This window comes from Leptodactylus fuscus, chromosome 1, assembly GCF_031893055.1.
Source record: "Leptodactylus fuscus isolate aLepFus1 chromosome 1, aLepFus1.hap2, whole genome shotgun sequence".
Classification (NCBI taxonomy): Eukaryota; Metazoa; Chordata; class Amphibia; order Anura; family Leptodactylidae; genus Leptodactylus; species Leptodactylus fuscus.
In genome coordinates, this window is record NC_134265.1 from 155,718,830 (window position 1) to 155,732,832 (window position 14,003).

General features: G+C 38.7%; 1 protein-coding gene across 1 annotated transcript; it reads left to right on the forward strand.

Moving 5' to 3' along the window:
* The first annotated feature begins 2,640 nt into the window (after positions 1 to 2,640).
* Positions 2,641 to 8,586, forward strand: DMRT3 (doublesex and mab-3 related transcription factor 3). The gene is made up of 2 exons (XM_075279068.1): positions 2,641 to 3,037; positions 7,634 to 8,586. The coding sequence occupies exons 1-2, from the start codon at positions 2,641 to 2,643 to the stop codon at positions 8,584 to 8,586; spliced, it is 1,350 nt and encodes a 449-aa protein (XP_075135169.1).
* Positions 8,587 to 14,003: the final 5,417 nt, after the last annotated feature.

A 14,003-nucleotide genomic window follows, 5' to 3' on the forward strand; every position in this document is an offset into this window, starting at 1 on the left:
TTCATAGCATTACCTTTACTAATATGAAGCTAGGTGAGAAGGATCCTTACCTTGGCCCTTGACTTGTACTATAGAATTTTGTATTTTTACTCCATAGCTGGAGTCGAATGCCTTATAGTCCAAAGCAGATAGTCCAAACCAACAATGATGAATCCTGTCAGCCATTTACATGTACTGTTTGCAGTGTTATCAGTGAAGGATGAAAACATTATAATATAGTTAAAACCAGAACCAGAGACATCATTATGCCAGGTCTATCTAGTGATCATTACTACATTCCCATGTTCTTGGTAATTTCATCTATGTGTGAATCCAGCCTAACTTATATAGTCCTGCCTATAAATGATTACTATTACCAAGGACACTACTAGACACAAGCTTGTGATCCCATATTACACTACAGATACCACACAGTCTATATCAGAAGTGTTTCATCATATACACAGAGCATAGAGTGGGCAATGAAAAGCTTTGTCTCAAATTGCTTAAAGGAATTATCCACCCTTATAATACAGGTGGCCTATTCTTCCTATACTCTCACATCTGTGGAGTCCAACAGCCTAAGCATAGGCCATCAGCATTACAATGGTGGATAACCACTTAAGGATCCATTCACACGGAGGAAAATGGTGAGGAATTTGGTGTGGAATTTTCCACGCTGAAAAAAAAAAGCCTCCCATTGATTTAAATGGGTTCTGCTACCTTTTTTTCCACTAGCGGGAAACCATTGAAATCAATGGGAGGCTTAATTTTCAGCGTGGAAAATTCCACACCAAATTCCTCCGTGTGAATGACCCCTAAGGCTAAGGCCCCAAGTGGCATCCTGCAGCAAAAAAACTCCGCAGGAAAAACTGTGGCAGCAACACATCACGTTTTTTCCCAGGTTCTTAGGTTAAGACACAATAATAACAACTACTTTGGCACTCCATCTATAGCAAATTCAATGTATTAATACTTTATTGTAACATCTTGTAAAAAAAAAAAAAGTTTTTTCACACACCAGTATGTTAGCAGGTTAATGCAAGTTAGACATCAAGCTCTCAACAGATCCTGGACATTTCTGTCTCATGGATCTTCATCTGTGGGACATCTATAATAAATCAGACAAAATATAACTATACAATATATTAAAAACAAGATGTTATCACTCAGGATTAGTAAAAATATACAAATGTGATAAAATGGTGTAACTACATAGGAACATCTAGATAAAAGATATCTAAATACAAGGTCTTCAATGTATAGATATACAAATCTGTTCAGATACAATTTAGTATATCGAGGTGCGGGGTGTACAATAATAATAATAATAATAATAATAATGATACATTTTATATAGTACCAACACATTCCACAGCGCTGTACAATTTGTAGGGTTCAAGTACAGACAGAAAGATACATTACAAAGAAAGTCATTTCACACACTGGGACTGAGGCCCTGCTCGCAAGAGCTTACAATCTATGTGGTAGAGGGGGTGACACAAGAGGTAGCAGGGGTGGCACTGGAGATAACATTGCTTATACAATTACTATTATCCGATTATGTAATAAGTAGACATGGCTACTAGTGTTATTGTTGAAGATTCTATTTTGCTATTTGGGCAGTTCATTTTATAAGGCTTGGTTCCACCGGAGCGAACCGCAGCTAAAAAAATTTTGTTGCAAAAATCCATGTGTTTTGTCACAGCATTCTGCATTGCATTTTTGCTGCATTTTTCTCTGCGGGTTTTCTCACCTTGTTAAATACACATGGAAAGCGCTTGTGTTTCTGCAGCTAAAATTGACATGCTACTTTTTTTGAAAACGCAGATTTTCTGCAATGTGTGGATGAGACACATTCAACCAAAATCTCATTCACTTTGCTGGTACTGTAAAGCCCAGTGTCTTGTCCTGTTGCATTTCCACAGCAAGCAAAAACTGTGTGTTTCCACAACCAGGGCCTTACACACTCCAAAGACAAATGCATAAGTTGAATGACTTTATATGACTCCAGTGTGTATGTATGTCTGAGAAAGGACATATGGAGGAGCCATTTACCTGAGTGTATAGACTTACTTATTGACCTACAGCCTTCCCTGACAGAGGCAGCTATTATGACTGAGTAGGACCGCCCACTGGACTCCTGGACATAGTGCAGAGGCTCACATAAATACATGCTGCCTCCTGAGTGGACACCAATGAATAGAGAAAGCATTAAGTCTATACAATGTGCAGCTGTCTCTCTAATACTATATGTATGTACACTGGCAAAGCATGTGCATTGTAACCTGGGGCAAGTACTAGAGCTAAGATGGCAGGTGACATCATCAGGTGTAACACTTGTGATGAAGGAATGGCCCGGGCTGGAGGATCGGGTGACCATAGGGGTCTGCTGTGTGAGAGGAGGAATAGAGGCGGGGATATGCTGAGAGGAGGGCAGACTGCCACCTAACTCCCCCCATCTCACACACTCCCTCACACAGCATGGACAGCAGCCTGGCATCCTAATACTGTGCTCGGAGGTACATGACCTGGAGGTAAAGAGCTGGACTGGCAGCACCAGGATGTACGACTAGACCAGGGCACAGGATCTGCAGCCCCATCCCACAGCCCCTCACCACTGACAGGACAGCTCTACAGCCTGGTGTCACCTGCAGGACCATGAATGGTTACGGCTCTCCCTACCTGTACATGGGGGGTCCCGTGTCACAGCCCCGAGCCCCTCTACAGAGAACCCCAAAGTGTGCCCGTTGCAGAAACCATGGGGTCCTGTCTTGGCTGAAGGGCCACAAGCGCTATTGCCGCTTCAAGGACTGTACTTGTGAGAAATGCATCCTGATCATTGAGAGGCAGCGGGTGATGGCGGCACAGGTGGCCCTCAGGAGGCAGCAGGCGAACGAGAGCCTGGAGAGCCTCATACCAGACACTCTCAGACCCATGCCCGGCCTGCCAGCCTCCCTGCCCGCCGACACTAGTCAGCCCGCAGCCCGGAATGGAGAGATGACCATCAGGTGGACACAGGAGCCGTCTGCTAGCATGCAGCTGCCAGGGAAGACAGGTAGGAGAGGGGCAGCCATCGTTACCTGGTCTCTGTATACACCGGAAGGCAACACATACCAAATGTAATGGGGATAATAATAATCATTCATAATTATACGGCTGACAGTGATGAGAAAGAGCCAGGCTACAAGTATAGTAGTAGTAGTGTAATACAGCCAAGAGCCAGGCTGCAGAGAGTCTATTATCTATTATCACATATCACATAGAAACTGATCACAATAATGCTGGAAGTTTAGAGATGACAGATAAACCATTATCTCTATCTATCTATCTATCTATCTATCTATCTATCTATCTATCTCCTATCTATCTATCTATCTATCTATCTATCTATTTCCTATCTATCTATCTATCTATCTATCTATCTATCTATCTATCTATCTATCATCTATCTATCTATCTATCTATTATCTATCTATCTCCTATCTATCTATCTATCTATCTATCTATCTATCTATCTATCTATCTATCTATCTATTATCTATCTATCTATCTCCTATCTATCTATCTATTTCCTATCTATCTATTTCCTATCTATCTATCTATCTATCTATCTATTATCTATCTATCTCCTATCTATCTATCTATCTATCTATCTATCTATCTATCTATCTATTTCCTATCTATCTATTTCCTATCTATCTATCTATCTATCTATCTATCTCCTATCTATCTCCTATCTATCTATCTATCTATCTATCTATCTATCTATCTATCTATTTCCTATCTATCTATCTATCTATCTATCTATCTATTTCCTATCTATCTATCTATCTATCTATCTATCTATCTATTTCCTATCTATCTATCTATCTATCTATCTATCTATCATCTATCTATCTATCTATCTATTTATCCATCCATCTATCTATTTATCCATCTATCTATCTATTTATCTATCATTTTATTTTTCGGTCTTCTTCTAATCTATCTATTTATTCATCTATTTATATTCTATCTATCTATCTATCTATCTATCTATCTATCTATTCATCTGTTTATCTATCTATTAATCTATCTCCTATCTATCTCTCTATCTACCTATCTCCTATCTCTCTATTTATATTCTCTCTATCTCTCTATCTCCTATCTATCTATCTATCTATCTATCTATCTATTATCTATCTTTCTATCTATCTATCTATCTATCTATCATCTATTTTTCTATCTATCTATCTATCTATCTATCTATCTATCTATCTATCTATCTCCTATCTATCTATCTATCTATCTATCTATCTATCTATCTATCTATCTCCTATCTATCTATCTCCTATCTAACTATTTATCTATCTATCTATCTATCTATCATCTATCTATCTATCTATATCTGCCGCTTATCTATTTATCTATCTCATCTATCTATATAGAAGACTGGTATATATGATAAATGAAATAGTGTATTATTAGTTACATTAGTACAACATGATGTAAAATACGTAGTAACATATTTGAACACTTTTTATCATATCACTGATTTTAGCTAACTGGAGCAAACATTTCTCTTAAAATAAACATGAACCTTTAGTCTTTCAGCTGAAGTGTTTGCTAATAAACCCTATTATCTTAGGTTAATACTAATAGCACTCCTTGTGTAGCTTGCTCTCGCCCCGTGGTCCCCACAAGCTGCAGTGCCAGTGATGAGGACATCCCTGGGTACACAGCTGGCAGCTGCCAGTCACTGCCCAGTGTATTATATGTACTAACACTGTAATAAGAAAGTTGTTGTCAGTTGCTTCTTATGCGGTTTAACACATTATGATTTATTGAAAGTCCCCGGGCCATTTTTCAGCTTAGATGAAGGAGACAAGTAGTGAAGCGTGTAAAATTGCTCAAGAAGGAAATCAAGTGTAGCCTCAACTTGTGCCAAAACATGTCACCAGGAGTGGGGGGGATGGAGATCAGGTTACTGGAGGTTCCCCTCATAGACAAGCCTGACTTCTCCTTTTACACAAGTTTTGTAAATTATCAATAAGATATTTAGGTATGGATAGATAAATCATGTGTCATATATCGACACAATACAGATAGATTGATGATCAATACGGATAACTATATAGATATATAATCTATGAATAAATCTACATAGACAAAAATCATTGCAAATCAAGGCAGCATTTACACACGGAAATTAAAAAGCAATAATGTTATCAATCTATCATTTATCGATTTACCTATCTATACTTAATATCTATCAATTAGTCTATCGATCTATTTTATCTCGCCTTCTTATGTATAGTGTAAGAAATATGTATGAATATAACGTTTAATAGTAATAATAAGTAAGAAAGTGCAGAAGTCTAAATGAGTAGCTTATACAGTTTTAGATGTATAGGGGTTAGGTTACTTGGCAGTAAGGAGACTGTATGGGACCTAGCAGGGTATCAGATGTCCTGACATATAGGGGATGCCACTGATGGCTTGTAGGCAGAAATCACAGGGAAGAACAGTCCCCTGGCATTTACACACAACTATAAGTGATGAAGTCTCCTCTGGATGATGCTTTTTATAAAACACATGAAGTGGAGACACGGTAGAGACTGGTGCACACTGGCCGCACTGCTACCGCCGAGGTGCCGAGCACTGGCAGATTGCTGAGGAGACAAGCGACCAATCCAGCCGGTGCCCTCACTGCTCACCTCACCCACATGGCATTGCTGTAAGGTACATATGGCAACTGGAAGCTTAGATTGCTTTGGAAAATTAGATTTAATAGGTTCAATCAACTAGTAATGAAAAGAAATGCGGCAAATATATTTAATATCTATCCCGGTAATATCTAACCGTAATCTATCTAATATATATATAATATATATATATATATATATATATATATATATATATATATATATATATTCCTCTACCTCGTATCTATCTATATAATATCCATCTAATCTATTTATGATCTTTATATATACATACATATATATATATATATATATATATATATATATATATATATATGTAATATCTATTCATCTACCTCATATCTTTATACCTATTTATATAAAATCTATCTAACCTATTTGTGATCCCTCTATTTATCTAGTATCTAATAATCTATCTGATATCCACCTATCAATAGTTCCATTAAAAAAAATAATAATAATAATATACAACTATATACAACTTCTTCAGTCTATGTATTTATCCACCTAATATCTATCTATATCATATCTATTCTCTTAAACCTATTTATTATCTCTCACCTATTTATCAATATGTTATCTATCTAATATTCAATAATTTTATCTATTTATGATCTTTCTATCTAATATCCATCTATCTATCTATCTATCTATCTATCTATCTATCTATCTATCTATCTATCTATCTATCTATCTATCTATCCATCCATACGTCTATAACCGATACGTCTATCTTATGCATTATCTATGATGGATTTATGTAATGAGTTTATATAATAAAATGTAAAATTTGCACTGTTAACTTACTGAACAGATTTCTGATAACATTAGGGTCATTGTCTATGGTTCAGGCAGCATTCATGACCATTCCTTTACAATACATTGATGCAGGGGGCTATCCATGTTGTCCCCCCCCCCCCCCTCCTCCTCCTTCTGCTTCAGTCTATGCTTTATATGTCTTTATTACATACAAGGGTCTGGTCCCGCAGTTTATACCTGAGCTTAGATGAAGGCAGACTGTAAGACATCGTGCAGTAACTTGGGGACAGGGCGTATAGTAACTAGTGTAATAGAAACGCTTTTACTGGCCAGAAATCAACTAATGTTCTTTATCATTTGAAGAATATTGGAATATCAGAGTTATACACTGCACCTACCTGTTATGTATTGCTCCAATAAATCCTAGCTATAAATATAACATTATTTTATGCAGACGAAATCCAGAAAAAATAAAACAGAAGCTATTAACAGTATTATTTACATTACATATCTTTACTAATATTCCTAATAATAAGGATGCTATATAAGGATAGAAACCGGATATTCTGGCTCTTGTTGCCAGTGCTGTGCAGATTCACATCCATATACATCGCTCTTTCATACACATGAATAATATATATATATATATCTGAAAATATTTGCCCTGAATAATAGGAACATATTTGAGCTTTTTCATAGATCATATTAAGTTGGGTAATAAAGAAATCACAGGAAACAAACATTAGAAAAGCAGAAGGTCACCATTCACAGTCTACCACTATATTATATACAGGTACATATAGAAAACACTGGCAAAGTAATAAAAGTGTACGCAATATAAGTGAAAGTATATATATATATATATATATATATATATATATATATATATATATATCTGCTACTTAGCTACACTGCCTTGTAAGAAATAAAAATTAATTCTCAGATTTTTACTATTTTTTTTTAAAGAAATGATCTATATATGAGATCCTTAGCCTTTATATTTTGTCATTAGCAACAATAACAGTTCATACAAAATAGATTTCTGTCCCTTAGATTGCCTGTCGCATTGGTAAGGGTAGGTGTAAATGGCTAAATATTGACTATGATAATATATAGCAGTATACAAATGCTTCTAAATTCATGCCTGTGTTTCATTAATATTATTTTTGTGTTCCTTAACTTTTCAGATCTGTCAGAGGAGAGACTAGGTGATAGCAGTGGAACAGAAAATGGTGAAAGCTACAGTGATAAAGATACAGATCAAAGGTCCCCTCCTGAAGTGAAGCCTTGCTGTACCCCAGAAAGCCCTGAAGTGGTGTCAGTGGATGAGACAGGTTATCCAGCACAGAAGAATTGTAATAGTGCTGAAAGTACATCAGATAGCCCCAAGTACCAAGCAGAGCACAGCCATCTTATTATAGAGGGCTCTTCTGGCACAGTGTCTTTGCCATTTAGCTTGAAGTCCAACAGACCTCCTCTTGAGGTACTAAAGAAGATATTTCCAAGTCAGAAGCCTACTGTGCTAGAACTTATCTTGAAAGGATGTGGAGGTGACCTTGTTGGGGCTGTAGAAGTCCTTTTGTCAAGCAGATCTTCTGTGACTGGAGAGAGAACTGCAGCTGATCCAGATGGCATCATGTTACCTTCTAATGGTCATCTTTTTGAGCATACTCTTAGCTCATATCCATTGTCCTCCTCCAAGTGGTCAGTGGGATCTGCTTTCAGAGTTCCAGATACATTGCGCTTCTCAGCAGATTCTAACAATGTGGTTCCCAATCCACTTGCTGTGCCCTTGCAGCATCCTTTCCCACAACCACCCAGGTATCCATTACTACTGAGGAACACTTTAGCAAGAAACCAATCTAGCCCCTTTCTACCTAATGATGTCACTCTATGGAACACAATGACACTGCAACAACAATACCAACTCAGATCTCAGTATGTCAGTCCCTTTTCTGGAAATTCTTCTAGTGTTTTCAGGAGCTCACCTGTTCTTCCCCCCAGAGCCCCTGAAGATCCCAGAATCCCAGGGTCAGAGGACAATTGTTCAATTGTAGTAAAACAGCCCATTTACACAGAGGAGGACTATGAGGAAAGGTCAGATTCAGCTGACTCTAGAATACTGAACAGTTCTTCCTAACAGATTGGAATATGACGGTGAAAAAAACTGGAATATTTTATTTAATAGGCTAGGAGTCATTGCACTTATGGAAGCAATAAATACTGTATAGCCATTGTTTATTCTCCACTGTGGGACTGTGTGAATAATACTTGGCTACACCACCAGCCCAATATTTGGGATCAGTATTGTGACACTGGCGGTGGAGTGTTGTACTCTGTTCTGACTACAAGGGTCTATTACATATAGCTGATATATCATGCATTGTGGTATCTAAGTATCAGTGATCTCTAATAAATGTAGAGTCAAAGAGGCCGAAATCAAGTAAGTGAATTTTACAGCTATCCACAGTCTGTTCACAGTCTGAGACATGAACATATGTGATGATAATATAATATTACAAACAGTATGTGAACTGCATGAAATGTATTGTTAAATGAGCCCAGGATTAAACATTGTCAGGTTAATGTAGCATGCTAAGGACTCTAGATGAAATAAAGATGATGAGCATGTCATTTATACTTGTAGTTTGTCAAATCAAATTATTGCACATCTGTGAACAAGCCATCTGCATGCTGGAGACTTGGCATCTCAACAAGTGTATTTGGGCAAATGGGTCGGATGTGCTGATAATGTATTCCAGCTATCTTTTTTGTTTCATTCAAATAAAGTTAATTTTGAAATAAAATGGTGGTCCCAAAACACATCAAAATATATGTAAGCAGATATATGGGCTTTCCTGTAGTGATATGTTAAACAATAATAGGCATTGAAACTAACTCATAGTCTCATACAAGATACAACAGGTGAGTATAACTCTTACTGGTAAATAATGAACATACATTATCATACATATAAACACTATTAAGATTTTAGTTATATTGGCATGGTATATGGTAGACTGACAGCAAGGCTTCTGAATTTTATGAATACATGCAAACTGTAAAATATCCAATGGAAAGCTTGATGCTCATGAATGCCATGAACTGAACAAGCAATGATGATCTAAAATACTATAAATGATGGTGTTATAGCAGGTAGAATTCATTCATTTATATAGTCAGATGGCTCCATGCCGTGTCATTACTGTATTGCGGAATTAGCTACTTTAGCCATTACTCCTCTGCACTGCTTGCTAAGGCCACATTCACATTGTCAGTATTTGGTATAAAAAATCAGGAGTGGGAGCAAAACACAAATAGATAAACATTTCAGGTCATTTTGTTCCTTGAAGACATTTTATTATAGCTTACTACAAGATGTTTTGAATGGCTCATAAAACCAGCTGCTAAGAGGGGTTCCCTATTTTAAAGCAATCATATCTCTAGAGGTCTTACCTTTGGGAAATCCAACAATCATACAGATGAAGGGTCAGGAGCGCCGTCGTGAAGGTCAGTGCAGCACAGTGCTCTTCACATGTATAGGTCTGTATGGTGATCCATATACAGCCGGGGGTAAAGGTATCACTCATCTGGACTATACCCAAGGAATTCGGGTCACAACAAGTTACCCCTTATCCACTGGTTAGGATAAGGACCTAATGATGATTGATGGGGGTCTGACCATTGGGATCCCCACATATCATGAGAGCTGGGGTGTTTTAATGTATTTAATCTCTACTGCCTCCCATTTAAATTAATGGATGGTGGTGGTTTGTACTTTTGTCTCAAGCTGAGATGCAAAACCAATGAGCAGGTTATTCCTGTGGATAGGAGGTAACTTGGTGTGACTTTAATACACCTTTAATAGCTACTAGGGCGTATAAAATAGTTCCTTACATCAAATTCTGAGAAGACATTTTTAAAAGGACACTCTGTTGTTAATGTTTTTACGCATTATATTGTCTGAAAGACCATCTGCTCAATAGTAAAAGTTTCCTACTCGTAGTGTCTTTCCTTATCCATCTTTCACCTTCTTCAGTAAGTTACATGATCAGAGAGTGACCTGTTTTTTTTTACAGCATGAGTTGCTGTATAAACAGAATGTCTCTTTATCTCTTCTGCTTGCAAATACTATTGAGAATTACCATTTAACCTCAGGTTCCTCAAAGTCCCATCCCCGTTGTTCTGTCTACTTCAGACATAATCACATAATCTGCTTCTCCCTCACAGTCCCCAATGTTATCAGCAGCAGTTGGTATAGTTTATAGGACCGGTATATTTTAGTATTAGTTCTGCAGTGTTTTGATGAAACAGAAAATAGATATCGGTGCAGGTACCAGACATGGATGACATGGCCATCAACAATTGTGTAGCTAAAAAAATAACATGCTGGAGTGTTGCTTTAAAGTACCTGTCACTGACTCAGGACTGCTATAAGCTATGGTCATACAAGCTTCCTGAAGATGCTAAGGTGAACCCACTGAATAATTTATACAGCTTATTTGGTTTTAAAGAGCATGAAATATAGTTAGCAGATGTCAGACTACATTACAGGTTATAAGTGCCATATAAAATAATGCACAGTATTCAGTATCTAACATCCATATAGGAAAAGTGGGGATAGACATGCTGCAGTAACTGTGGAACTTCGGGCTACCACAGGTCAGACTACAGGGCAAGGAAATATTGGGAGATAATGGTGTGAACCCAAAACCTTCTCATCTTTTGTTCTTCTCCCAGAATCAATGCTTTCTGGCTTAATGGTCTGGAGAGAAACCAGCCTTGAAAAGTAAGGGTAAGTCTTGGACTGAGAAATGCCAGAAATCCCAGCTATATTAGCAGAGGTCTCAACTATGTAAAAATGCAAGTGAAAAAGGTATCTGCGCAATCATGAGACTTTTTCAGCGACGCTGGCAAAACCAAGGTGAAGCGCACATGGCGTCGCTCATGCTGGAGCATTTGTTTGAGCAGAAAAGAAGGCGAATGAACAGTGAATGCAGCAGACCACAGGGACAACATGTTATTTTTAAATCCGCCATTGGAGCATAATGAGGGAAGTGTGTTGTCTTCTAAAACCCTTTCAGGAGGCCACCAAATGTCTTATAAGTAGGGACAACTGTAGCATCAGTGATGTCATCCATCACTGTATATATCTTACAGGGAATACTTATATTCAGGCAATGAGAGATAGTATAAGAATAACAAATTTTACTACTTGGTCAGTGTTACTTTACTTTCCCATAAAGGGATGAAGAGCAAGACAGCTCAGCGTCTCTTCTGGCTCCCAAATGTTGTTCTTTTCAGAGAACATGTTGCAGCTTTTTCAACTGGGAGGCCAGATACACACTAGGTAGCGTCCCAGAAATGTTTCTGTAAATGCTGTATATTTATTACACTGCCAAAACTATTGACCATTATCAGGGCAGCACCTCTAATGAGGCGACGTTCAGGCGGCATTATCAGGCGGCATTATCAGGGGGGCTGATAATGGCTGCGCTGTTAAATAGATCGTTGTCTGCAAGACACCGATCTATTTAAAACTAAATCTGTGTTGCTGTAGACACAGAGAAGACAGACAACATGTCTGCTTCTCTGTGTGGGAGGCATGATGTGATGACGTCATGCACCTCATACGGTGAGACGCAGCAGACGTCCTGCGCGCTGTGATCCCGGCTAATAAAGAGGAGGAAACGATGGCTGCATCAAGCACTCCTAGGTAGGTGAGTATAATGTTTTTTTGTTTTTTTTTTAAGGCGAGTTTTGGGCATTTAAGGGTTCGTTAGGAGGGGGCACTAACAGGAGGTATTTATATAAGGGCTATTAGGGGCATTATTAATACATGGGGATGTATTTTAAATCCCCCCCTTGTATTAATAATGCCCCTAATAGCCCTTATATAAATACCCCCCTTGTATTATTAATGCCCCTAATAGCCCTTATATAAATACCCCCCCTTGAATTAATAATACCCCTAGTAGCCCTTATATAAATACCCCCCCCCCCCCTGTATTAATAATGCCCTTTATAGCCCTTATATAAATACTGCATATCATTAATGCAAGGGGGAGTTTATATAGGGGCTATTAGGGGCATTATTAATATAAGGGGGTATTATTAATAAGGGGACCTTTCATGAGTTGGGGCACATGTGCTTTTATATACCACTGGAAAGCCGACAGTGCGCTGAATTCAGCGCACTAGCGGCTTTCACAATCTGTGCCCCAGGTGAAGAGCTATTGGTGCTGGCACCATAGCTCTTCACCGTCAGAAGGGCATTCGTGACAGTCAGTCAGGAACATCCTTCTTCACAGCAGCGTTTATAGCGCTGTACTGTGAGACCTCCCCGCTCTTTCAGTGCAGCGCTATAGGCGCTGCTGTGAAGAAGGGCGTTCCTGACAGTTCTGACGGTGAAGAGCTATGGTGCCGGCACCAATGGCTCTTCACCTGGGGCACAGATCGTGAAAGCCGATAGTGCACTGAATTCAGTGCACTGTTGGCTTTTCAGCGGTATATAAAACCGCATGTGCCCCAACTTATGAAAGGTCCTCTTTAAGGGGCTTTGTGCAGGTGAGGACAATATGGGTTGGGTGCCTGGAGAAGTAAGGAGTCAAAGATGTCTGTGTTGCAAACTTTACAGAAACAAATCACATGCTGGAAGAAGTGGTCATGGCGGTTACGCACTGTATCACTGTAATGTTACCACTAGCACCCCCCTTCCTCGGTATTCAGTCCGGTGGGGGAAGGGGGGGGGAGGGTGTTGCGCCTTTCTGTTGTCCGCCTCAGGCAGCAGAAAGGCTATGTTCACCACTGACCACTATGGACTCATCAGAGGATCGCAGGTAGGTGAGTATAACTTTTTTTTTTAGCGCAGATGTTGGTATTTTAATAGTATAGGCGGTGGTTAGCAGAGGGAATTATAACTATAAGGGAGGATTCATTAGGGGACATTAGTACAATGGGGGGGGGGTCATTTCTATACAGAGGCATTAGGAACATAAGGGGATCCTTTATATAAGGGCTACTAGGGTGACATTATGAATACAAGGGGGGAGATTATTTATATATGGGACCATTAGAGGGCATCATTTATATAAGGGGTGATTAGTTGGCATCATTTAGGGGTGCAGAATTTTTGTCAGGGGTAATCAGAGGCATAATATTAAATAAGGGGGCAATTAATTTAATTAAGGTGGCACTTGGAGGTACATAGCAAAAAAGTGCTGCAGGAAAAAGCGCAGTGGAAATGCATTGCATTTTTTCCTGCAATGCTTTTCACAGGAGGTCTGCAGAGGTTTCCTCTGTGAACTTTCTGCTTCCATTATACCTATAGGGAAACTGCCAGCATTTCCAAAGGTATAATTGACATACTGAGAATTCCAAAAACGCAACGGTTTTGGAAATCACAGTGTATCTACTGTGCATATTTTTATGTGTGGATGGGAATCGCTACTGTATAGTTTTTTTCCGTGGCGTTTCACGGAAGGCCAGAGCCACTTGGGGCTCTGGCCTTAAGGACTTTTCCAGCTCATTTTTATGGACGATCTATCCTCAGAATTG